The 27,796-nt window shown below is 41.6% G+C and overlaps 1 protein-coding gene across 1 annotated transcript; it reads right to left on the bottom strand.

The window, feature by feature from the left end:
• On the bottom strand, positions 1–27,343 carry LOC131197983 (vomeronasal type-2 receptor 26-like). Its single transcript, XM_058182490.1, has 7 exons — positions 27,242–27,343; positions 10,083–10,336; positions 9,021–9,198; positions 4,301–5,161; positions 3,459–3,686; positions 1,840–1,966; positions 1–902 (listed from the first exon to the last, which is right to left on the bottom strand). The coding sequence occupies exons 1-7, from the start codon at positions 27,341–27,343 to the stop codon at positions 1–3; spliced, it is 2,652 nt and encodes an 883-aa protein (XP_058038473.1).
• Positions 27,344–27,796: the final 453 nt, after the last annotated feature.

The raw sequence follows: 27,796 nt of genomic DNA, 5'->3' as shown, positions 1-27,796 counted from the left end.
TCAGAATTTTTTCTTTATTAAATGTCCCTTTGTGTTTAAATCAGGTCTCAAAATAATGATGTAGCATTTGGGGGAAAATATGCAGCTCAGTAATCCAGCTGCAGAAGCCAAAATGGAGAAAATCTCCACAGCCACCATATATTTGCCCTTCGTGCTCAAATAGGTTGGGACAAATGATATCCAGACGCTACAGAAGACCAACATGCTAAAGGTGATAAATTTGGTTTCATTAAAGGTGTCAGGTAACTTCCTGGCAAAGAAGGCCACTGTGAAGCTAATAAAAGCCAAGAACCCCATAAAGCCGAGGACAAGGTAAAACATGGTGGCTGAACCTTCATTACATTCTAGGACAATTTCTTCAGCCATGGAGTGCATGTCAGAATCTGGGAATGGGGGAGAAATTGCCAGCCACACTAAACAAATCATGAGTTGAGTCACGGAACAAGAAAGGACAATAGATATAGCCATCCTTTTCCCCACCCATTTCCGCATTTTAGAGCCAGGCTTAGTAGCCATGAAAGCAAGAACAACTATGGTTGTTTTACCCAAAATACAAGAAAGGGCTATGGAGAAAATGATACCGAAAGCGGTTTGTCGCATGAGACATTTCACTTGATCAGGTTGCCCAACAAAGAGGAAAATGCAAAGGAAGGAGAGCAGAAGGGCAATGAGAAGGGTGTAAGTGAGGTTCCTGTTGTTGGCTTTGACGACTGGAGTATCCCACTTTTTAATGAAGATTCCCAACACCACAATGGTGATGATAGAAAAGAAAAGACTAGCAGTGGTCAAGGTAAGTCCCAGAGGCTCATTGTAAGACAAAAAGGTTATTTCTTTTAGAATGCAAAGAGTTTGAGCCTCATTTGCATATCGATCTTCTGGACATTGGAAGCAATTAACTGCATCTGGAAAAAGAAAACATCATGGCCAATTTCTCAAAATACTCAGTTGGTGGACTTGAAAGTTAATTAATAGGGTTTATTTATTTAGAAAATTTATATGGCTGGCCAATCATACTTAGTGACTCTGAGCAGCTTATAAACAATAAAAAAAAATCTAATATAGATGAATTAAAAACAGTAACCCACATCCTCTTGGCAACAACACCCATGAACCTCTTGAAAGGCTTCATACCATTCTGAGTTCCCTAGGTCTGTTGGCGGAACCATGTCTTTAGGGCCTTGCAAAAGAGTGTTAAATTGGGGACCAGTCTTATCTCTGTGTGGATGGCCTTTCACCACAGAGAAGGCCCTTCTTCTCGGTCCCACCAGATGTACTTCCTTATTACATGGATTCATTTATTCTGAATTAAGTAATTCCCATTTATATTTAGTGCCTTTTTGTAAACATGCTGGATCTTATGAGATTCATTTATTTTTTTGTTGTAAGGACTCTCTTATTGTAAAATCTAATAATGAATTGAATAACAATCTTTATATCATTCAAATATTTCCTGAACAAGGTGAAAAACAAAAAAATGCTTTAGTTTTGGGAGGAGAGGGGCAATATATATTTCACGGTATTTTATTTTAGGAATTAAGCTCCTAAAATCAGCAAATGGATCCCAGTTTTATCTTTTTCCTCTTTTACACACACATATCGACACAAGGTCTGCCATCTTACAAAATAAACATTAATCAGAAGTCATAATTTGGGGAAAAAAATCTAAAACAAATCAAATTGGATATTTATTTTTGGATGCTCTGAAATATCTTTTCAAATTTAGCATTTATCACTGACTTTGTCACCAGATTAGTCAGTTACAGGAGGTTTTAATTATTAGCATTTTGAATCACCCTTAAGAAGACTGAATAACCTAGTGTTGCCCAAGATAACTCTTACCCATCTGGTTTGAAATTTTCCCTTTTGCACATGGAAGGCAATTGTAACAGCAAAATGGTTTCCCTTCTATTTTCATCTTCCTATAGCCTGGACAGCAATTGTCATTACACAAAGAAAGAGGTTGAACCTATGAAGAAATGAAAGCAAAATTTGCTACAACTTGTAAGTTTTCTTTCCAAAAAAAATCTATTTAGGTGAGGAATTTACTTTTAAATAATTATAGTAAACGAATGGAAATATTACAGGGAAGGAGAGTTAGAATGAAAAAGAAAGGCAGAAAAACTAAGAATTGGGCACAGGAAGACAGCATCATTTGGCTAGGAGAAAGTCAAGATGGAGATGAGCTGTCCCTGATGCATCCATTAGTTGGAAATAGAGATGAATATTTTCCCTCTCAGTTTTCTTTCTCTCCTTTGGCCACAGTAATGGCCAGGTATTTTATCTGAGCCAGGGTTAACATGATCATTGACAAGGGATTTCTTATTTTTTCCCCATCCATGCCAGGGAAAAAGCATCTTCCTTTGTCTTTTAAAGACTGATAGAAAAAAATAATTAAAATAGAAGCAACAGTTTTAAAAAATGTTCAATCTATTTTGGGCATAAAGGAGAACTTGGCAGAATCTCCATCTATCTATCCATTCATTCATCCATCCATCCACCGAACCATCCACTGACCCATCCATCCATCCACCTATCATCTTCCCACCCAACCTCCCACCCAACCTCCCACCCATTCCCACAAATCCACCTACCCTCCCAACTATCAATCCACTGACCCATCCATCCATCCACAACACACCAATGCATCTACCCCACCCACCCACCCACCTCCCATAAATCAATTCATCCATGCCCCCACCCAACAATCCACTGACACATCCATCCATCCAACCACCCACCTCCCACCCATCCTCTCACCCATCCACCACATTCCCACTCATCCATCCATCCTCCCAACTATCCATCCACTGACCCATCCATCCATCCACCCACCCACATTCCACCCATCCTCTCATCCATCCACCCACATTCCCACCCATCCACCCATCCTCCCAACTATCCATCCACTGACCCATCCACTGACCCATCCATTCATCTACCCATCCACTCACCTATCCATCCATCTTTCCACCCACCCATCCACCCACCCATCCATCCAGTACAGTTTTGAACTTTGTATTCAGCATTTCATTATTCCTTGATTGATAGTCCTTGACTTACAACAGTTCATTTAATGACCATTACAGTTACAGCGGCATTGAAAAAAGATTACCATTTTTCACAGTTACAACCTTTGTACCATCCCATGACCATGTGATAAAAATTTAGATGTTTGGCAACTGGTTTGTACTTATGACCATTGCTGTGTCCCAAGGACATGTGATCACCTTTTAAAATCTTTTGATAAGCAAAGTCAATGGGGAAGCCAGATTGGCTTAACAACCAGGTTATTAACTTATCAATTGTTATGATACACTTAACGACTCTGGCAAGAAAAGTCATAAAATGGGGCAAACTTACTTAACAAATGTCTCACCTAACCACAGAAATTTGGGGCTCAATTGTAGTAATAAGTTGAGGACTACTTGTCCACAGGTTGAAATCTGAGCAGGAAATACCTGGTTAAACATGGCAGGCCAGATGATGTCTTGTGCAGAAATGGTAAACAGCTGATCTGGAGAAGCTGTTGGGTCAATTTTTCCAACTTTGACTTTAGCAAAGGTCTCGTTTGGGAATGTGACCCAGTTGATAATGTCAAATCCTGTCTCTAGATCTCCATTTTCATTGAAGGAGAGTTTCTGTCCTACTGTGTTATTAAATGAAATGGTTTTCAAATAGTGATGGAGCTAAACAGAAGCAAAGAATGACAATTAATGGAAAAAGGAAAAAAACAGAAAAAAAAGAAGGAAAGAAAGAGAGAGAGAGAGGGAAAGAAAGGTGGGAAAAAACTAAAAAAAGAAAAGAAAGAAGAAAGTAAGAAAGAAGGAAAGAAAAATAAGAAAGAGAAAAGAAAAGAGATGGGGAAAGAAAGAAAAAGAGGGGGAAAGAAAGAAAGAGAGAGAGAGAGAGAGAGAGAGAGAGAGAGAGAGAGAGAGAGAGAGAGAAAGGATGGTTGTATTCAGTTCAGGATACTGATTTCATATGATCTGGTTCATTAATACAATTATTGTTCCTCCACCCCATCCATATTTTTTTCTCTGCCACAGACATTTTGAACTTCTGCCAATCATGCCAGTGCTGCTGCATCTCAACTTTTCTTCCCTATTCTTGTAGCATTTTTATCTATTCACAATCACAAAAGTTTCTCTAAATCGCTAAATGATGGGGGGAAATGTTTTGGCAGGAGACTGAAAATGATCACTAGTGTTGACTCCAATGTTCTCATTGACTGCATTACCTAACAGCTCATTGCATCAGACAGAAGAGCAGTGCGAGATGTTCATTCTTTTTTTTTTCTTACCTGCCATGTGTTTTGAGTCAAAAATATTTCTCTCCCAACTTTTGTCCTTGCTCTGTGTTTGGACTTGGGAGAAAGCATGGCTTGTAAAGCATGTGCCACACCATAGACTGCATTGTAGATGCTGTAACTCTGCCCAGTCAGGATGGTGTCAAACACAGATCTAGGTAGATTCTCCAACTTCTCTTCTCCAGTGCACAGCTTCCCAGCATCTTCATCTAAATTATCTTTAGGAAAGGAGCATTCAAAAGCCTTTTCCCAGAATAGTCTCATTAAATGGTCTTCTGTTTCTGAAGTTGGGTTTCTCATCTGAAGGAATTTATCAAATCCAGAAATCTTCTTGGAAGAAATTGCAAAAGTTATAACACCATGGAAAAAGTCCATAGCCCTAGTTTTTTGAAAGGGAGCAGATGTAAACTCCATCTGGGCTGGCATTATCCAAACTTTATCTTTTCTTTCCACAGGGATATCCTCAAATTCTGTATAATAGGGCAACATTCTAAAAATGACAGTGACCTGGTTTTCACAATAGATGATAATAACATTGGCAGTGCTCTTCATGATAATAGTGTACATTTTACCAAAGTCTTTAAATGCTCCTGCAATATCATTAGAAAATGTTTCCTTGGCCATCTCTTCCATGAAGTCAAAACAGATACCTTTCTGGGAAAACAAAGGAACAGCATTTTGTATGAATCTCTCTCCACTCTTATCAGGTTGGGAAATCAGTCCAATCCATATCCACCTAAAATACAATAGCAACTGAAGAATACCCATAATCTGTTGATCACAATTTGGGAAAAAACGATGAAAAAAAGCAGCTTGTATCTTGTCATCTATCAATGGGGAAGATCCATATGTGAGCTAGAAATAGGAGGGATAAAAAGCATGGTTTCCCAACACGAAATATTGATTATTACTATTTTTTAAATTATGTCCTTAATTTACGGTCTTTGTTACAAATATTAATATAAATGGAATCATGTTCAGAAACAATTTCAGAATTTTCATTCAATAGCGATTATTGTAGTAGAAACACAAAGTTTTTAGACCTCACAAATGCATTAATTCAAGTAACGTTATATGAAAAATGGACAACAAATTTTAAGGATTAAATGTGATTGGTCCTGATTAAGGAAGGAAACTCATCCTCACATTTCCCTAGTTTTTTCCTCTTAGGAAAGGGAAAGAAAATGGGAGCAATGAAGTCACGATGATATGAAGATAAGATAGGATGAGCAATGTAAGAACATGGTTTTGCTTCAATATCCACCATAACCCTCCTCTAGCTTTGCAGAGTTCTTATCTCATAATCTTTATTCTTTATTGGCCAAGTGTGTTTGAACACAGAAGGAATTTGTGTTCGATGCAAAGCTCTCAGTGTACATACAAACAACAAATGTTAAGTCAGAGATCATAAGATACAATCATAACATATAAACAAGTGATAAATCACAAGATACCAATAGAAGAAAGTAATATGAAAGTTGGGAGGATGAGAAAGATGAGAAAGATAATAGCAATACAGCCCTACTACATGGTTAAATATCTTTATGCATAAATAATGTTGTGGGCATTAGATGTTTAACAGAGTGATGGCAATAGGGAAAAGGCTATCTTTGAATCTGGTTGTTTTGGCAGACAGTGCTCTATAGCTGTGTCCTGAATGTGAGAGCTCTGCAGCAGTGATGGTATTCAGCCGGTTTCATCCGATTTGAGTGAACTGGTAGCGGCGGCTACAGGAGGCTCCATCCACCCACCAAGGCATAATCACATCCCATTTATCCACATTTTTTTATTATTATTATTTTTTATTAGAAAAGGTTTACAAAAAAATTTTCCCCATACATCCCCCCCATCCCTCCCACCCTAACCCTCTTCCCTTCCTTTTCCCTCCTTCCCCCACTCCCTCCCCCCACGACTTCCCAGAGCAAATAGTATAGGGTATAGTGTCAACAATCACAAACTAAAATATACTAATCCTTCAGAAGCTCCCACCCCTCTCTAAGCCCTTAACTCCCCTTTTCCACAAAAACGAAGAAAGGATTGTAGCAGTACAATTTACAATCTTTCCATTCATAAACTATTTAACTTTTTAGTCTTTCAGTCCAGTTCTTAAATATCAGCCTATCTTCTCCATTCATAATATCTTGCATAAACAGTCCTTCAAATATGATATTTCCACGTTGCCATCTAAGTTCATAAATTTTACTGTCCATTCTTCAATGATAAACAGTATTCCAACTTCCGATATTACACCATCAAGAGTTATTCTTCAACATAATCCATATTTACTTTCTAAAATGTATTTGGCTATCCAAAGTCAATTAGGAAATATATCTTATAGTCCATATTTGTATGTCCATCAAATAAACATCATCCTTTTAATTTATTTAAATCTAACATTATACTCCAGTTCATTCCCATATTCCCAGTTTATCCATGTTTTTGATGCTCTGTGCACGCATGGAAGGTGGGGCATGTGAGCAAAGCAAGAGAGGGAGCGGACTCACATTTGTGAACCAGTAGTGAAAGTAAGTGAATACTACCCCTGGCCTGTAGATATTTTTTCAGCCTATCTTCCTAACCTGTGCAATATACAGGTCCTCAATGGAAGGCAGGCTGGTTGCAATTGTTTTTTTTTTTTCTGCAGTCCTATACCGAAGTCTATACCTGTCCTGTTTGGTTGCCGTGACAACCAAATGAATGGGCATCCTTATATTGATATATACCAATATGCATGCAAGTATGGATATACAGTAAGTTGCAAACCAACAAGTACTGGAAGGGAACAGGGAATTAAAGGAATGGTTCCCCTCGCACATACATTCCCCTCACTAGTTGTTCCCGACTCCAGGGGGCGGTGCTCATCTCCATTTCAAGCCGAAGAGCCAGCACTGTCTGAAGATGTCTCCGTGATCACGTGGCCGGCATGACTCAATGCCAAAGGTGCACGGAACGCTGTTACCTTCCCACCCAAGGTGGTCCCTATTTTTCTACTTGCATTTTTATATGCTTTTGAACTGCTAGGTTGGCAGAAGCTGGGACAAGTAACGGGCACTAGGGATTTGAACCGCTGAACTGCTGACCTTTTGATTGATAAGCTCAGTGTCTTACCCAATAAGCCACTGCGCCCCCTAACAGGGAATTAATTTCCTCCTTTTCATTTTGGTTATTTCATATTTTGGTAACGTATCTTCTTTTTATTTTCCACTGTGTTTTATCTGAATTCCAGAAACAAGTATGCTACAAGTACTTCCCTTCCCTTTCCCTTCTTACTTTCAAAAATATCCAACTCCTGAGCAACAAACATTGTGTGATCTGAAAAGCAACAATTGCTAAATCTTTGGGAAGTGAATTTGAGAGAGGCTAAAGTACTGGCTTTTAAAAAAAAGAGACATAAGTCAATAACTTTGACTTATCTACAGTCATCTACAGTCTTACCACATTCAATTTGCCACAGAAAACCTGCTAATACATTCTAGCTGATGGAATTAACCATACCTATTTATGAATTATTAATCCAATTTTAGAAGGAGGAGGAGACATTCTGATTCTTGATGAATGTATCTTTTCTTTTATGTACACTGAGAGCATATGCACCAAGACAAATTCCTTGTGTGTCCAATCACACTTGGCCAATAAAAAATTCTGTTCTGTTCTGTTCTGTTCTTATAATATCACAGTATTCTGTGTTTACTAAATGCTAGTAAACGTCAGCAAGAATATGTAATAAGCATTGTAGTAAGTCAGCTGTTTAGCTTTTAGTTCTGGTCTTTTTCTTAAATACCCTCATGCTTTTGACAGTCCATTAAACAGGATTTTTTAGCTCATGCATAGAGCATTTTAATTAATTTTATGTGTAGTTTTCATTCATTTGTACTACATCACTTCATTTTTTAATTATTCAAATTACCATGAATGACATGCAGGAAGAGGAAGGAAGGAAGGAAGGAAGGAAGGAAGGAAGGAAGGAAGGAAGGAAGGAAGGAAGGAAGGAAGGAAGGAAGGAAGGAAGGAAATATAAAAATCCTGAAAACTATTCCATTACTTAATCAGGTCCATGAATCCTTAATATTATTACCAAAACATGGTGGGAAAATGTATTGATGAAAACGTATTGGTGTTTCTATTCATTATGTTTGTAAATAAATCAAGAAAACCTAGCACATTAATTGGTTTGAATTCAGATGGAGGAGCCAAACAAGCACAATGCCTAAAACAATTAATCTCTTCTGCAAACACATGGTTTGCTGTTCACCATTGTTTGGCTTGCCACTTTATTTCCAAACCACAGAAAAAGAATAAAATGAAAAGTGAGTTTACAGTATTTTGATAACCATAAATTTGTAAACGAAAAAAATGGGAGATAGTTTAAGATCTGTTACTGTAACCTTACAATAGAAGAATTATCGGTATGCATGATTTTGGTTTTCTGCCCTGGACAATTTGGAAGGGTTGACATTAATCTTGCAAGTCTGAAAACACTTTTCCCTCCCCTGCCTTAACTTTCCAGATAATGAGGTGTGTGTTTGTGTGTGTGTGTGTGTGTGTGTGTGTGTGTGTGTGTGTGTGAATCCTGAAATTGTTTCTCAAATAATACTTCTGATTTAGGATCAATTTTCTTATATCAGACGTTTTTTATAGGACTGCAGTTTTCCCTCCTGCCTTTCATGGTTATTCTCACAGGGTATACTTAGTCCAAAAAAAACAGAAATCTCACCTGGGGCATCTTGTAGACATTCAAGATGTTTGCCATGAATGGACAGATGTGAGAGTTAGGACCTGCAATGACAGATACTGCCCAGTCCTTGGTATCACACTTATAGTTGGGGATGAATCTGCCCCGTGTTGAGAGGAGCTCCATGGAAGCCAAGTAGGTCCAACTCGCCATGAAATAACTGTTAGAGATATCAGTACCCAGACTCATGTTGGATAATATATGATTATTTTCATTTATCTCCTTTACAGCAAAAACCAAGGCCAGGATATGTTGGTAGTTCTGCAGGAAAAATCTGCAATGAAAGACATATTGAGTGGATCTGGGCAGGTTGTTACGATTCCTTTAAATCATTATAAAACAGTTTTCACTAGGAAACAGATAGCTTGCTCGAAGGAAAATAATCATATTAAAACCTATATGTAATTCTTATTACATATTACATAATTTCTAATCTTATATTTTTATCTTCTTCTGGGTTTGTTTTATGGTGCGGGCAGGCATGAAATATGCATTTGAATAAATGTGAGGACAAATGTTATATACAACTCTTTCTTCTAGGATCATGATAAACCTTCAGTGGACTTCCTTATACCAATAAAAGTTACTGATGTTTCACTAGGGCAGAGAGGCTCTAAATCTGGGATCCATGCCTGCTCAATAGCTGTTTGGAAAATAATACCAAGCGCTGCACAGCCCAACTGTTCCCTAATACTAAGTGAAAGAATTAAACCGATTGACTTAGATTCAGCTACAAATAGTGATTTGATAGTGCAGCACTAATGGATCATTGAACGGTGAGAAAACAAGAAAATCTCAATATGGAATTTGAATAAAACCACCAGTGTGAGAGTCATCATCAGTGTGTTTGTGTATTTATTTGCCGGGTAAGAAACATCAGTCTGATCAATCTATACTGACTTCAGAATGAAGGAACCAAAAAGCAAGAGACAGAAGAAATAATCCGTGCCACAAATAATAACAATAATTAATTAAATATGGGCAACCTATTAGAGAAAGATATATGGTTTAAGATATGCTACACTTAAGAAGAGAAATCTTTACATGAGCTCATCAACCACTTCCTCAGATGGATGCCTTCTGAAATCAACTGGATCAGACATCATGTAGAACTGAGATAGTATCCCAGCCATTATAAAATCTCCTGGCAGAAAGTACTTGTGCTGAATGAGGGGAGTTTTCCGCCCAGAACATCCTTTAGTACGCAGAATAAGGCATGTAATTTCTGACTGTAACATTGACAATATTGCCATCACCATCATGAAAAATTCCATCTTCTTCAAGAAAATATCTTTTCCCTACACATGAAACAGTTCCACCTGCAAGAATGAAACATAAGGGGGGGGAAAATCCCTCACTAATTAGAATAGCCTGCATAAATATTCTTTCTAAAGAGAAGATTGTTACATCTGTAGCATTCTAGTCCCACAATTAATACAACCTTTCAAGCATGAGCTGTGCCTGAAAATTCCTAAAAGAGTTGAGAAGAAGCCACATTAATTATAGGGGGAATGAATGTTTAGTGAAGCTCCTCGGAGACTTTGTGGAGAAAGTAGAATGATGATATTTATTTAATATTTAGCTCATAACTGAAAATTGTAAAAGAGAGAGAGATAGAGAAAAAGAATGGAAATTCAAAGGAACACAGGCTAGTTTTGTAGCTGTAAAGTTTTAATGCTCTGGAACAATCGATTTTGACCTACATTAAAACAAGATATTTCCAAAGAGTCAAAAGCAAATTGTCTCATCAAGTTATAAGATCACACCCACTTTTATTTATTCTTTGGAGAGGTCTGTAAGCACTTTGGTTATTGTATTTGTAATGCAATTAAATCATGAAGTTTCTTTTTAACCTGGAAACAGGTCTATAAACTGTTGAGAGTCCTTTGGGATGGAAACACGTGTAATGCAAAGTGAATATGCAAATAATAAAGGAATATCATTGGAAACAACTTTTTATTTGAGCCGCAGTTACAAAAGGGAATCAATTTCAAAATAGAATGTCCTAAGTTCTAGGAGGACCATACATTTCAATAATGTTTTTATTGCAAAGTAAAAATATAGCTTGGTTCCTTTCACTCATTGTGAATGATTTTTACTCCTTATCTTTAAAGTCACATGCTGTACACCTGTGATGGCTAACCTTTTTGCCATCACGTGCCAGGATCGGAGGTTTGGGGGGTGGAGGAAAGATTCACGCATGTGCATGCCCACCCCCATAATTCTATGCGCCCCGCCCTGCACATGCATGTGCAACCCCCTCCCCCCCGCTCCTGGCACGCGATGGCCCAGTAGGCCTGTTTTTCTTTCTCACCTGGATCCAGGTCCTCTCTAATCTGAACTCAAACCCAAACTCTGGCTTAGCTATGTAGATGACACTTTCGTAATTTGGCCACATGGTAAGGAGAAACTGGACAACTTCCTCACACATCTCAACAGCATACACCCCAAAATACAATTCACTATGGAAATAGAAGCTAACAACCAACTCCCTTTCTTGACGTCCTAATCTACAAAAACTCAAAGGCTCCCTAGGACACACCATCTACCAGAAAGATATATGGTTTAAGATATGCTACACTTAAGAAGAGAAATCTTTACATGAGCTCATCAACCACTTCCTCAGATGGATGCCTTCTGAAATCAACTGGATCAGACATCATGTAGAACTGAGATAGTATCCCAGCCATTATAAAATCTCCTGGCAGAAAGTACTTGTGCTGAATGAGGGAGTTTTCCGCCCAGAACATCCTTTAGTACGCAGAATAAGGCATGTAATTTCTGACTGTAACATTGACAATATTGCCATCACCATCATGAAAATTCCATCTTCTTCAAGAAAATATCTTTTCCTACCCATGAAACAGTTCCACCTGCAAGAATGAAACATAAGGGGGGGGAAAATCCCTCACTAATTAGAATAGCCTGCATAAATATTCTTTCTAAAGAGAAGATTGTTACATCTGTAGCATTCTAGTCCCACAATTAATACAACCTTTCAAGCATGAGCTGTGCCTGAAAATTCCTAAAAGAGTTGAGAAGAAGCCACATTAATTATAGGGGGAATGAATGTTTAGTGAAGCTCCTCGGAGACTTTGTGGAGAAAGTAGAATGATGATATTTATTTAATATTTAGCTCATAACTGAAAATTGTAAAAGAGAGAGAGATAGAGAAAAAGAATGGAAATTCAAAGGAACACAGGCTAGTTTTGTAGCTGTAAAGTTTTAATGCTCTGGAACAATCGATTTTGACCTACATTAAAACAAGATATTTCCAAAGAGTCAAAAGCAAATTGTCTCATCAAGTTATAAGATCACACCCACTTTTATTTATTCTTTGAGAGGTCTGTAAGCACTTTGGTTATTGTATTTGTAATGCAATTAAATCATGAAGTTTCTTTTTAACCTGGAAACAGGTCTATAAACTGTTGAGAGTCCTTTGGGATGGAAACACGTGTAATGCAAAGTGAATATGCAAATAATAAAGGAATATCATTGGAAACAACTTTTTATTTGAGCCGCAGTTACAAAAGGGAATCAATTTCAAAATAGAATGTCCTAAGTTCTAGGAGGACCATACATTTCAATAATGTTTTTATTGCAAAGTAAAAATATAGCTTGGTTCCTTTCACTCATTGTGAATGATTTTTACTCCTTATCTTTAAAGTCACATGCTGTACACCTGTGATGGCTAACCTTTTTGCCATCACGTGCCAGGATCGGAGGTTTGGGGGGTGGAGGAAAGATTCACGCATGTGCATGCCCACCCCCATAATTCTATGCGCCCCGCCCTGCACATGCATGTGCAACCCCCTCCCCCCCGCTCCTGGCACGCGATGGCCCAGTAGGCCTGTTTTTCTTTCTCACCTGGATCCAGGTCCTCTCTAATCTGAACTCAAACCCAAACTCTGGCTTAGCTATGTAGATGACACTTTCGTAATTTGGCCACATGGTAAGGAGAAACTGGACAATTTCCTCACACATCTCAACAGCATACACCCCAAAATACAATACACTATGGAAATAGAAGCTAACAACCAACTCCCCTTTCTTGACGTCCTAATCTACAAAAAACTCAAAGGCTCCCTAGGACACACCATCTACCAGGAAAAAAAAAACACCAACTGCTACTTAAATGCACAATCACATCACCACCCTGCACAGATCAACTCCGTAGCCAAGACTCTCATCTCCAGAACCAAACGCCTAGCTGACAAAGACCACCTGGAAACTGAATTACACACTCTCACGAACATATTAATCTCCAACGGATTCCAAAGAAACACAATTACCAACCTAATACAAAGGGAGACACCACCCAAGAACCAAGACACGGAACAAAACAACGGCATCACCCTACTCCCGTACATCAAAGGCACCACAGATAAAATCAGCAAAATTCTCCACAAACACAACATCAAGATAGCCTTCTGCACAAACCAAAAAATAGCCAACATCTTAAGAAACCCCAAAGACAAGATCCATCTAGAAAACCAAGGAGTCTATGAAATACCATGCAAAGTCTGCCCAGCCGCATACATTGGACAAACTAATAGAAGAATAAATGCACGCATCACAGAACACAAGAACGCAGTCAAAAAAGAAGAAAAAATATCTTCCCTTTTCCAACAACTGAAAACCACAGGACACGAATTTGATTTTGAAGGAACCAAATTAATCTCCAAAACTGAACAATATACAAGAGAATAATTATGGAAGCCATTGAAATAGAGAAATACCCCCACAACTTGAACAAACGGGATGACATCTCCCACCTAGCAGACATCTGGAAACTGGCCTTAGTCAACAAACGAGTCCCAGCCACGAAAATTGACACTGGACCCAGGATAACACGCAACGCTACCACCAATCATCCTCACCAGATTCAAACCGAAACCCATCCCATAGATGAAACACAACCACCATCCAGAAGCCAGACCATGCTGGCACCACTGGCTGCTGTGCCCCCCTCCGATCCCCATGGAAAGCAAGCTGACACACGCCAGGAACACATGACAGGACCGCGGACTTGGAGCCAAGCCAGGGCCCGGGATGCTGCATCACAGCCATCTGCTCAAGACATCACATCACAGAACTCCAGAAGCCACAACACCAAAGCTCAGGAACAAAAGACTAGGACCACACCCACACAGGATGCTGCGAGGCAGCCGACCAATCTGCAAACACCCACTCCATCTACCAATCAAGATGCAACCACACAGCCAACCAACCCACTCACAACAACACTTGCCACCTCCCCACCAGTATTTATAGAGAGACGGCAGCTCTGACCACGCTTTGCTCACAGAAGCACAAAGCCGAAAGCACCAGCCTGAAGATAATGAATGAGACTTTGTCAAAACGTCACCAAGGCACTTCCAATTTTATGTGGAAGAAAACCCGAATAATCAAAGACATACACACACACACACACACACACACACAGACATTTTCATAGATTTTTATGGGTATAGGTATGTAGGTCTTGGCATATTCAGGTCTTTCCCCGTTTAAGGTTGAGAGTATCTTGGTGACGTTTCGATGAGGTCTCACTCATCATTTTCAGGATGGTGCTTATGGCTTCATGCTTGTGCGAGCAAAGTGTGGTCGGAGCTGCCATCTCTCCATAAATACTGGTGGGGAGGTGGGGAGTGTTGCTGTAAGAGGGTTGGTTGGCTGTGTGGTTGCATCTTGATTGGTAGGTGGAGTGGGTATTTGCAGATTAGTCAGCTGTTTTGTAGCATCCTGAGTGGGTGTGGTCCTAGTTGTGTGTTCATTAGTCTTTTGTGTTGTAACAACCTGGTTAATGGGTTGTGTGGAAACGTCCTGAGTTCTGGGAATATGACCTCCTGAGTCTTGTGCTGTAACATCCTGGGTGGTAGGTTGTGTTGTAACATCCTGAACTTTGGTATTGTGGCCTCTGGGATTCTGTGATGTGATATCCTGAGCATGGCTGTGAGGCAGCATCCCAGGTTTTGGTTTGGCTCCGAGTTTGAGGTCTTGTGTTCATGGCGTGTGTAAGTTTGCTTTGTGTTGGGGTCGGAAGGGGGCGCAGCAGCCGGTGGTGCCAGCATGGTTTGGCTTCTAGATGGTGGTTTTGTTTTGTCTGTGGGATGGGTTTGGGTTTCAGTCTGGTGAGGATGATTAGTGGTGGCATCATGTGTTATCCTGGGTCCAGTGTCAATTTTCGAGACCCAGCTACACTCCCCACCTCTCCACCAGTATTTATAGAGAGACAGCAGCTCCGACCATGCTTTGCTCACACAAGCACGAAGCCGTAAGCACCAGCCTGAAGATGATGAGTGAGACCTCATCGAAACATCGCCAAGATACTCTCACCCTTACATGGGAAAAGACTCAAATATGCTGTTGTGCCTCGTCCGCTTTCCCCGCAGCCGGGCCCATCTTATCTGCTTCCGAACGCTGAGGAATGTCCTAGCATGCCTCCTGGCCCCAGCCCTGGCTCCATGCCCAGACAGGCTGAGGAAGAAGAAGTGTCTCCAGCCCCAAGCCCTGGCTCCATGCCCAGGCAAACGGAGCAACTAGACCCCTCCCCCTCCCCCACAGCATGTGAGCCTGAGGAAGGTCAATTACCAACAGCTACAGACTGGAGTGACGCTCGCTTCAGGAGAATTGATAGGCGGCGTCAACAGAAGGAAGGGAGGGGCAGGCCTGGATAAGTCCTGAGTCATGGAGCCACACCCCATGGCCTGTATAAAGGATCTGCTTTCTGGCATTCTCTGAGTCAGGCAAAGTCTACCTTATCTTGCTGAAGTCACTTTCTGGTCTCCTGCCTGCCTTGAGAACTTTGCTAGGACTTTGGCAGAGCTGCAGAGGCACGCCTGATTCGGATTTCCCTGACCCGGCCGTCAGCGGAGGAGTGGGACATGACATATGCCAAGACCTACATACCTACACTCATGAAAACCTACGAATATTTATATATATAAAGGTAAATGTTACAGTACTCCTTCCTCTTTAATTGTAAAATTTGATTGGTGCTACAAATTTTGCTAGCAGTGATGGCATTCAAAAATTTTTACTAGTTCCTTGTGTGTCCAATCACACTTGTCAAATAAGGAATTATATTCTATTCTAATTTTCTTTGTTCGGTTGCCCTATAGACCTACTTCCATTAGGAAGGTTAAAAAGAAATGTCATGATTTAATTACATTACAAATACAATACTCAAAGTGCTTACAGACCTCTCTAAAGAATAAATAAAGGTGGGTGGGATCCTATAACATGATGGGTCAATTGCCCTGTGGCTCTTTGGAAAAAATCATGTTTTAATGTACTCCCTAACAACTCAAAATCAGATAGTTCTATTGTTCCAGAAGATTAAAACTTTACAGCTACAAAACTAGCATGTGTTCCTTTGAATTTTCATTCTTTCTCTCTTTTACAGTTTTCAATTATGAGTTCTTTTGTTTCCTAGCTAATAAATACCATCAGTCTACTTTCTCCACAAAGTCTCTGAGCAGCTTCAACAAACATTCATTTCCCCTATAATTAATGTGGCTTCAACTTAACTCTATTAGGAATCCAAGCATGGAAAAATAGCTCCAGGGTCTGTTACTTGTGGGACCAGATGTAACAATCTTCTCTTCAGAAAGAATATTTATGCAGGCTATTCTAATTAGACTTTTTTCCCCCTTATGTTTCATTCTTGCAGATGGAACTGGTTCATTTGTAGGGAGAAATGTTTTCTTGAAGAAGATGGAATTTTCCATGGTGGTGATGGCTATATTGTCAATGTTACAGTCAGGAATTACATGCCTTATTCTGCGTACTAAAGCATGTTCTATGGGGAAAACTCCCTTTATTCAGCACAAGTACTTTCTGCCAGGAGATATCATAATGGCTGGGATACTATCTCAGTTCTACCTGCCATCTGATCGAGTGGATTTCAGAAGACATCCATCTGAAGAAGTGGTTGATGAGCTCATGTAAAGATTTCTCTTCTTAAGTACAGCATATCTTAAACCATATATCTTTTCCTGTAATAGGTTGCCCATATTTAATTAATTATTATTATTTGTGGCACAGATTATTTGTTCGATCTCTTCCCTTTTAGTTCCTTCATTCTGAAGTCAGTTTTGATTGATCAGACTGATATTTCTTACCCGGCAAATAAATACACAAACACACTTATGATGAACTCTCACACTGGTGTTTTTACTCAAATTCCACATTGAGATTTTCTTGTTTTCTCACTGTTCAATGGTCCATTGGTGCTGCATTATCAAATCACTATTCGTAGCTAAATCTATGTGAATCAGTTTAATTCTTTCACTTAATATTAGGGAACTGTTGTGCTGTGTAATGCTTGGCATTATTTTCCAAACAGCTGCTGAGGAGGCATAGAACCCAGATTTAGAGTCTCTTTGCCCTAATAGAATAGAATAGAATAGAATTTTTTTATTGGCCAAGTGTGATTGGACACACAAGGAATTTGTCTTGGTGCATATGCTCTCAGTGTACATAAAAGAAAAGATACGTTCATTAAGAATTCTAAGGTACAACACTTAATGATAGTCATAGGGCCCAAATAAGCAATCAGGAAACAATCAATATCCATATAAATCATCATACAGTCATAAGTAGGAGGAGATGGGTAATAGGAATGATGAAAAGATTAATAGTAGTGCAGTTTTAATAAATAGTTTGACAGTGTTGAAGGAATTATTTGTTTAGCAGAGTGATGTCATTCAGGAAGAACCTGTTCTTGTGTCTAGTTGTTCTGGTGTGCAGTGTTCTGTAGTGTCGTTTTGAGGGTAGGGGTTGAAACAGTTTATGTCCAGGATGTGAGGGATCTGTAAATATTTTCACAGCCCTCTTTTTGACTCATGCAGTATAAAAGTCCCCAATGGAAGGCAGGTTGGTAGCAATTATTTTTTTCTGCAGTTCTAATTATCCTCTGAAGTCTGTGTCTGTCTTGTTGGATTGCAGAACCAAGCCAGACAGTTATAGAGGAGCAGATGACAGACTCAATAATTCTTTTGTAGAACTGGATCAGCAGCTCCTTGGGCAGTTTGAGTTTTCTGAGTTGGAGCAGAAAGAACATTCTTTGTTCTGCTTTTTTGAAGACGTTTTTGATGTTAGCTGTCCATTTTAGATCTTGTGATATGGTAGAACCTAGAAATTTGAAGGTCTCTACTGTTGTACTGTGTTGTTTAGTATTGTAAGAAGTGGAAGTATGGAAGGGTTTCTTCTAAAGTCTACCACCATTTCTACGGTTTTGAGTGTGTTCAGTTCCAGATAGTTCGGGTTGCACCACAAGGCTAGTTGTTCAACCTCCCGTCTGTATGCGGATTCATCATTGTCTCGATGAAACATCAGTAACTTTTACTGGTATAAGGAAGTCCACTGAAGGTTTATCATGATCCTAGAAAAAACAGTTAAATATAACATTTGTCCTCACATTTACTTTAAACACATGATTGATTGATTTTAATATTTGGGGGTTTTAGTGGGCTTCTTAACAGGGTTTTTTATCTTTTGTAATTTTTTATCTAATATTTTTAAGTATACAGCGGTTAAATTAGATTTTTTATCTTGTTACGGTATTTTAAATTGTTTTTCGACTGCTGTCGTTTTATTTGCTGTACACCGCCCTGAGTCTTCGGAGAAGGGTGGTATAAAAATGTGAATAAATAAATAAATAAATAAATATTTCATGCCTTCACCCACCATAAAACAAACCCAGAAGAAGATAAAAATACAAGACTAGAAATTACGTAATATGTAATAAGAATTACATATAGGTTTTAATATGATTATTTTCCTTCAAGCGAGCTGTTTCCTAGTGAAAATTGTTTTATAATGAATTCAAGGAATCATAACAACCTGCCCAGATCCGCTCAATACATCTTTCATTGCAGATTTTTCCTGCAGAACTACCAACATATCCTGGCCTTGGTTTTCGCTGTAAAGGAGATAAATGAAAATAATCATATATTATCCAACATGAGCCTGGGTACTGATATTTCTAACAGTTATTTCATAGTGAGGTTTTTTTTTTTTTGGCTTACATTTATTTATTTATTTATTCAAATTTATATACCGCCCTATCTCCCGAAGGACTCAGGGTGGCTTACAGTGTGTAAGGCAATAGTCTCATTCTATTTGTATATTTACAAAGTCAACTTATTGCCTCCCCAACAATCTGGGTCCTCATTTTACCTACCTTATAAAGGATGGAAGGCTGAGTCAACCTTGGACCTGGTGGGACTAGAACCTGCAGTAATTGCAGGCAGCTGTGTTTTAATAACAGGCTTCTGTTTGATCTGTTTGATCTATCTGGCTTCAATGGAGCTCCTCTCAACACGGGGCAGATTTATCCCCAAGTATAAGTGTGATGCCAAGGACTGGGCAGTATCTGTCATTGCAGGACCGAGCTCTCACGTTTGTTTCATGGCAAACATCTTGAACGTCTACAAGATACCCCAGGTGAGATTTCTGTTTTTCTTGGACCAAGTATACCCTGTGAGAATAACCATGAAAGGCAGGAGGAACAACTGCAGTCCTATAAAAAAAAGTCTGATATAAGAAATTTAAGCCTAAACCTGATTCCTGCTAAAATGGTACTAAAGAGGGCATTAGAAGCCATAGAAATAAAAACACATTGGAACATAACTTGTGTAAAAGATGGAAATTGAAGCAAGATTATTGAAAAATAATAGTGCAGGATAGGCAATTTAACATTCATCCTCCAACCTAATTCAATCATGTCATAGTCTTTAACTATTTGAACAAATAACCTTGTGGTGCAACTGGAACAATCTGGAATTGAACACACTCAAAACCATAGAAATGGTGGTAGACTTTAGGAGAAACTGTCCCATACTACCACCTCTTACAATACTAGACAACACAGTATCAACAGTAGAGATCTTCAAATTTCTAGGTTCTAGCATATCTCAAGACCTAAAATGAACAGCTAACATCAAAAACATCATCAAAAAAGCACAACAAAGAATCTTCTTTCTGCTCAAGAAGTTCAGACTGCCCAAACAAGGAGTTGCTCAAACAAGGAGCTGCTGATACAGTTCTATAGAGGAATTATTGTGTCTGTCATCTCCAACTTTATAACTGTCTGGTTTGGTTCTTGTTGGCAACCCAGCAAGACAGACACAGATTTCAGAGGATAATTAGAGCTGCAGAAAAAACAATTGCTACCAACCTGCCTTCCATTGAGGATCTGTATACTGCATGAGTCAAAAAGAAGGCTATGAAAATATTTATAGAACCCTCACATCCTGGACATAAACTCCTACCCTCAAAAAGATGCTATAGAGCACTGTACACCAGAAAAAATAGATACAAGAACAGTTTTTTTCCCTGAACGCCACCACTTTGCTGAACAAATAATTCCCTCAACATTGTCAAACTATTCACTAAGGCAGCATTACTATTGCTATTGGTCTTCTCATTGTTCCTGACGCCTATCTCCTCCCATTTGTGACTGCATGATTGTAACTTTGTTGCTTGTATCCTTACGATTTTTATTGATATTGATGGTTTCCTAGTATGATTTGATTGCTTATTGTATTATATGACTGTCACTGGGTATTGTGCCTCGTGATTCTTGATGAGTGTATTCTTGTTTTTTTGTGTATATTGAGAGATATACCGTATATACTCGAGTATAAGCCGATCCGAATATAAGCCGAGGCACCTAATTTTACCACAAAAACTGGGAAAAACTATTGACTCGAGTATAAGCCGAGGGTGGGAAATGAGGCAGCTACTGATCAATGTAAAAAATAAAGATAGAGCCAAGTAAAATAACATGAATATTTATTTGAACGAAAAACAATAAAAGTGCAAAAGGGGGAAGGAGGATTCCCAGCTTTAGAAAATTTAGAACTACGCCACCTTTGGTATGACCTGAGCATAGCTCATAAAATTATCTGCTACAATGTACTTCCTATCAATGACTACTTCAGCTTCAACCACAACAATACACGAGAACACAATAGATTCAAACTTAAAAGTGAACCTCTCCAATCTAGATTGCAGAAAATGTGACTTCAGTAACAGAGTTGTTAATGCCTGGAATGTGCTACCTGACTCTGGTCTCTTCCCAAAATCCCCAAAGCCTTAACCAAAGACTATCTAGTATTGACCTCACCCCATTCCTAAGAGGTCTGTAAGGGGCGTGCATAAGAGCACCAGTGTGCCTACCGTCCCTGTCCTAATGTTCCCTTTAGTTGTATTCCTTTTATGTATTCAATTCATGCTTATATTTATATAATTATTTAATATGTATTTGACAAAATAAAATGAATGAATGAATGAATAGAATAGAATAGAATAGAATTTTTATTGGCTAAGTGTGATTGGACACACAAGGAATGAATGAATGAATGAATGAATGAGTGAGTGAGTTACTTCAACAACATTGTCTCACAGAAATTGACAATACAACTGCAAGCATGAAAATGAGTCCTCCTTTAGCTTCCAAGGGACCAGGGTGCCTCTGAAGGTCAGTGCTCTAAGCACTAAGAACCCAGCACAAATCTAAGCCTGTATGCACACCAATAGTGAAAATACCCTGCACAGTGTCTCTTGGCAGAGAAGGTTAATTTTCATAGACGTTGGGGTGGCTCTTTTTTTTTTTTTTTGGCAGGGCAATAAGGATCTCTAATATCATTAAACCCAAGTGTGAGGAAAAAGACAGCAGCTAAAATGTTAAGGCCAGTTGTGTGACCTTCTCCAATACAGTTGGCCTGGCTGTTTGCCAAAACTTAAAACACCCTCCCATCCCCCTCCTGCTAAAGCTTCTTTCTTAAAACAATTGTGGTCTTTGCCTTTCATGTCGCTCAACCTTTCACCTGCCAGGTTCCTAGCCCTTCACCCTTGACCCACTGCTGTGTTTGCTTAGCATTGTGCCAATCGACTTTAGAAGTCTGTGTGTGTGTGTGTGTGTGTGAGAGAGAGAGAGAGAGGGAGGGAGGGAGGGAGTGCAAAAGGGGGAAGGAGGATTCCCAGCTCTAAACAAAGGGAAATCCCGGAATGCCAGCGCGAAAGGCGGTGCTCGCGTTCCTCCTCCCTTGCTCAAAAGCCCCAATAACCTTCACCAGCAAGGCAGACCCCCACGGGAAGGAAGGGGACGGGCTGACTCACCGAGCATCTGGCTGAAGAGCAGCTGCTCCAGGTCGCCCAGCACGGTGAAGCACGGAGGGAGAAGAAAGAATGAAAGAAGGGGAGGAACGGCCCCTCCTTTCTCTCTCTCTCTTCCAGCGCCACGGAACAGAAGGGGACTAGGCGCACACACACGCCCAGCTTCTGAAGCACGGAGGGAGAAGAAAGAATGAAAGAAGGGGAGGAACGGCCCCTCCTTTCTCTCTCTCTCTCTCTCTTCCAGCGCCACGGAACAGAAGGGGACTAGGGCGCGCACACACACGCCCAGCTTCTGAAGCACGGAGGGAGAAGAAAGAATGAAAGAAGGGGAGGAACGGCCCCTCCTTTCTCTCTCTCTCTCTCTCTTCCAACGGGAAAACGCTCTTTCGCTTGCGGGGGAGAGGAGGGAGGGAGGGAGGGAGGTTGGCTTGCTTATTCAACCCTTCCCGGCTAGCCATCCAGCCCTTCCCAGGAGAAGGCGAGGAGTTTTGGGCGAGCGACCTTTTTGCTAGAAAGCGGCAGCTGCTGCCCCAACACCACCAGTTGGGGCGGGAGCCGGGTGAGCTGCAGTAACTCCCGCCAGGCTATGCATTGGCGGGAAGCCCTGGCGGTGCAGTCCTTCTCGGCTGAGGAGGAGGTTTCCCCTCTTCTCTCTCCCGTTGCGCCTGAACATCTGCCTAGCAACAATGACGACACGGAGAACCTTTTTCTACTGGTTGAGCTTGGCCAATCGCGGCTTGCTCTGAGTTGCTGCATTGTTTGTTCACCGGGCGTCTCAATTTACCAAGCGGAACGCGAGTTTGAGGTCGCGGGCGGGATGGCGCTGCGCTCTGCGCCGCCGCGAGCCACCCAAGGCCAGAAGAAGGTCATTCCATCGAGTAATGGGCGAGGAGCCTTCGCTCCATTACTCCGATGGAATGACCTTTCTTCTGGCCTTGGGTGGCTCTCGCGGCGGCGCAGAGCGCAGCCATCCCGCCCGCGACCTCAAACTCGCCCGCTTGGTAAATTGAGACGCCTGGTGAACAAACAATGCAGCAACTCAGAGCAAGCCGGCGATTGGCCAAGCTCAACCAGTAGAAAAAAAGGTTCTCCCCGTGTCGTCATTGTTGCTAGGCAGATGTTCAGGCGCAACGGGAGAGAGAAGAGGGGGGGAAAACCCTCCCTCCCTCAGCCGAGAAGGACTGCACCGCCAGGGCTTCCCCGCCACCGCCACAGAGCGAGCCCGACTCCTCCTGCCCGAATCGCGCCGTGCGAGTGCTGATGGGGAGCTGCTGAGTCCGGCCTGAGCTTGGCGGCTGCTAGAGCGCGAGCCCCGGGAGGCTGAGGAAGGAGCGGCGGCGGCGGGGTTGCAGCCCAGCCGGGCTCGCACAGCATGGGTAAGGCGGGAGAGGAAGGAGCCTTCGCTCCATTACTCCGATGGAATGACCTTTTCTTCTGGCCTTTGGGGTGGCTCTCGCGGCGGCGCAGAGCGCAGCGCCATCCCGCCCCCGACCTCAAACTCGCTCCGCTTGCAAATTGAGACGCCCCGGGTGAACAAACAATGCAGCAACTCAGAGCAAGCCGGCGATTGGCCAAGCTCAACCAGTAGAAAAAAAGGTTCTCCCCGTGTCGTCATTGTTGCTAGGCAGATGTTCAGGCGCAACGGGAGAGAGAAGAGGGGGGGAAAACCCTCCCTCCCTCAGCCGAGAAGGACTGCACCGCCAGGGCTTCCCCGCCACCGCCACAGAGCGAGCCCGACTCCTCCTGCCCGAATCGCGCCGTGCGAGTGCTGATGGGGAGCTGCTGAGTCCGGCCTGAGCTTGGCGGCTGCTAGAGCGCGAGCCCCGGGAGGCTGAGGAAGGAGCGGCGGCGGCGGGGTTGCAGCCCAGCCGGGCTCGCACAGCATGGGTAAGGCGGGAGAGGAAGGAGCCTTCGCTCCATTACTCCGATGGAATGACCTTTACTTCTGGCCTTTGGGGTGGCTCTCGCGGCGGCGCAGAGCGCAGCGCCATCCCGCCCGCGACCTCAAACTCGCCCGCTTGGTAAATTGAGACGCCTGGTGAACAAACAATGCAGCAACTCAGAGCAAGCCGGCGATTGGCCAAGCTCAACCAGTAGAAAAAGGTTCTCCCGTGTCGTCATTGTTGCTAGGCAGATGTTCAGGCGCAACGGGAGAGAAGAGGGGAAACCTCCTCCTCAGCCGAGAAGGACTGCACCGCCAGGGCTTCCCCGCCACCGCCACAGAGCGAGCCCGACTCCTCCTGCCCGAATCGCGCCGTGCGAGTGCTGATGGGGAGCTGCTGAGTCCGGCCTGAGCTTGGCGGCTGCTAGAGCGCGAGCCCCGGGAGGCTGAGGAAGGAGCGGCGGCGGCGGGGTTGCAGCCCAGCCGGGCTCGCACAGCATGGGTAAGGCGGGAGAGGAAGGAGCCTTCGCTCCATTACTCCGATGGAATGACCTTTTCTTCTGGCCTTTGGGGTGGGTCTCGCGGCGGCGGGCGCGCGCGTCGGGAAACCTCCTCCCTCAGCCGAGAAGGCTGGCGGCTCCCCTGCCCAGCCCTCTCACTGCACCACCAGGGCTTCCCCGCGCCAATGCACAGTCCGCCAAGTTTGCGCCGTCCGCCCACCAGACACGGGAATGGGGGCCGGCCTGGGGGCGACAAATCCCGCGAGACCTCGGCGGGCCCGCTCCCCGTCCCTCCCATGGGAGTCCGTTCGGTACCCCCTCCTGTGCGGGGTTCCCGAAGACGTAGACTCGAGTATAAGCCGAGGGGACGTTTTTCAGCACAAAAAACGTGCTGAAAAACTCGGCTTATACTCGAGTATATACGGTACATCAAAGACAAATTCTTTCTGTGTCCAATCACATGGCCAATAAAGAATTCTATTCTATTCTATTCTATTCTATTCTATTCTATTCTATTCTATTCTATTCTATTCTGTTCTGTTCTGTTCTGTTCTATTCTGTTCTATTTTCTGTATTTGGATTACTGAAAAACAGGAATTCCATACATGAAATCATCAACCAGTTCATCTGATGGACTTCTTCTGAATGTTACTTCATCAGACATCATGTAAATTTGAGACGAAACACCTGCAATAACCAAATCTTCTGAATGATATCGCTTGTGCATAATAAAAGGCTCCTTTCCTACAGAACATTTAGAAAGGGTTGTATCAGCTTCTACATAGAAGAACAATATTGTTACAGATACAAAGAATAATATCATTTTGAAGACCAATTTATCTCTCAGCCGTCTGTTCACTCCCTTAGAATTAGGCATTTCAAATAGGACAGACTGAGATACAGTGTTCCATGAGGCTGCTTTAAAGTAGAGGTTTACTTTTTAAAAAAAATCAGAATGACAGGGCTTTGTCTTCTAGATGTACCCTTGGAGAAAAAAGAATATTGCTTCTTTATTGTTGTGGAAATACATTACTTTTAATATTTTTGGTAACTCCTTAGAGATTGAAAATAAGAATGCATAATTGCTAATGACTGTACAGGTCTACACATGCTCAAACCGACTTGTGATACACAGGGTATTGTAACCTGGAATTAAGGACAAAATAATTGTGATGGGGGACAGAAAGAACTCAATGAGAAATGTAAAAAGTTTTGTTCTCAGACTATATGGGTATTTTGTCCTTAATTCCACTTATTAATTGTTCTAACTGTCAGGAAATTTCTCCTTAGTTCTAAGTTGCTTCTTTCTTTGATCAGTTTCCATCCATTGCTTCTTGTTCTACCCTCAGGTGCTTTGGAGAACAGCCTGACTCCCTCTTCTTTGTGGCAGCCCCTGAGATATTGGAACACAGCTATCATGTCTCCCCTAGTCCTTCTTTTTGTTAAACTAGACATACCAGTTCCTGCAACCGTTCTTCATATGTTTTACCCTCCAGTCCCCTAATCATCTTTGTTGCTCTTCTCTGCACTCTTTCTAGAGTCTCAACATCTTTTTTACATCGTGGCGACCAAAACTGGATGCAATATTCCAAGTGTGGCCTTACCAAGGCATTATAAAGTGGTACTAACACTTCACGTGATCTTGATTCTATCCCTCTGTTTATGCAGCCCAGAACGGTGTTGGCTTTTTTAACAGCTGCTGCACATTGCTGGCTCATATCTAAATGATTATCCACTAGGACTCCAAGATCCCTCTCACAGGTACTACTATTGAGCAAGGTACCACATATATGGTACTGGTGCATTTTGGTTTTTTTGCCTAAATGTAGAACCTTACTTTTTTCACTGTTGAATTTCATTTTGTTAGATAGCGCCCAATGTTCAAATCTGTCAAGATCTTTCTGTAACTTGAGCCTATCTTCTGGAGTGTTGGCTATTCCTGCCAGCTTGGTGTCATCTGAAAATTTGCTGAGTTCCCCATCTATCCCCTCGTCCAAGTCATTGATGAAGATGTTGAAGAGTACTGGGCCTAAAACAAAGCCTTGGGGTACTCCACTGCATACTTCCCTCCATGTGGATGTAGTTCCGTTGAGGACTACACGTTGAGTGCGGTTGGTCAGCCAGTTACGAATCCATCTGGTGGTGGTGCTGTCTAACCCACATTTTTCTACTTTATCTAGTAGTAGGTTATGGTCTACTTTATCAAATGCTTTACTGAAATCCAAGTAAATTATATTGACAGCATTCCTCTGGTCTACTAATTTTGTCATTTTGTCAAAGAATGCGATAAGATTAGTCTGGCATGATCTGTTTTTGACAAACCCATGTTGGCTTTTGGTTATTACTTTGTTTGCTTCTAGGTGTTCGGTGATTCATTCGGTGATTTGCCACTTATCTTGCTGTGGGCCTACTCTAAGGAGCTTACAATCATGAAACAGAAGGAAAATGAAAAGAATGTAATTAGAACAGAAATAAAATAAAATAAACAATGACAAAGGAGCACAGGGAAATAATATATCAATACAAAAACAAAAAAGATGGATGGGTGGAGAGCAGAGACCAGCAGGGGGAAGATAGAGTCTGCCACCAATCTACCTCCTGTATGAAGCTCTCCCATTTGGTCCCAAAGCCAATGGGCAGAGTCATGTCTTAAGACTTTTGTGAAAGGACCGGCAGGTGTGGGTGGATCTTACAGGGTAAGAAGTTCCAAAGGGTAGGTGCTGCAGCAGAGAAGGCTCTTCTTCTGGATACCGATAATCAGAGTTCTTTGAACAATGGGATCCAAAATAGGCCATCTCTGCTGGCAGGAGTAGGACAAGCTTCTCCTAACATGATGAAGCATCAGATTCCATTACGGACTTTAATGGTCATAATCAATAACTTGAAGTGCAGCCAGAAGCACATTGGTAGTCAATGAAGTTTGTGAAACAGAGATGGATCACACTAGAGGCCCCAAAGACTACTGCTGCTGTTGCGCTATGCACCAGCTAAAGCTTTTGAGTGGACTTCAAGGGTAGTTTTATGTAGATGCAGTAGTCCAGATGTGAGATAACCATGGCTTGAGTAACTAAGCAGAGTCATGATCCAGGAAAAGTCACAATGGTGCACAAACTGGAGCTTTGCAAAAGCTCCCATGCTTACACCTGCCATCTGCTCTTTGGGCTGGAGTTGTGACTTCAGGATAACCCCCAGCTTGCAAACTGGGTTTGAACAGATAATGCAGAACTAGTGTTGAAAACATCTCAGAT

Source organism: Ahaetulla prasina, chromosome 4 (genome assembly GCF_028640845.1).
Source record: "Ahaetulla prasina isolate Xishuangbanna chromosome 4, ASM2864084v1, whole genome shotgun sequence".
NCBI lineage: Eukaryota > Metazoa > Chordata > Lepidosauria > Squamata > Colubridae > Ahaetulla > Ahaetulla prasina.
This window is presented reverse-complemented; position numbering and strand designations above follow the sequence as displayed.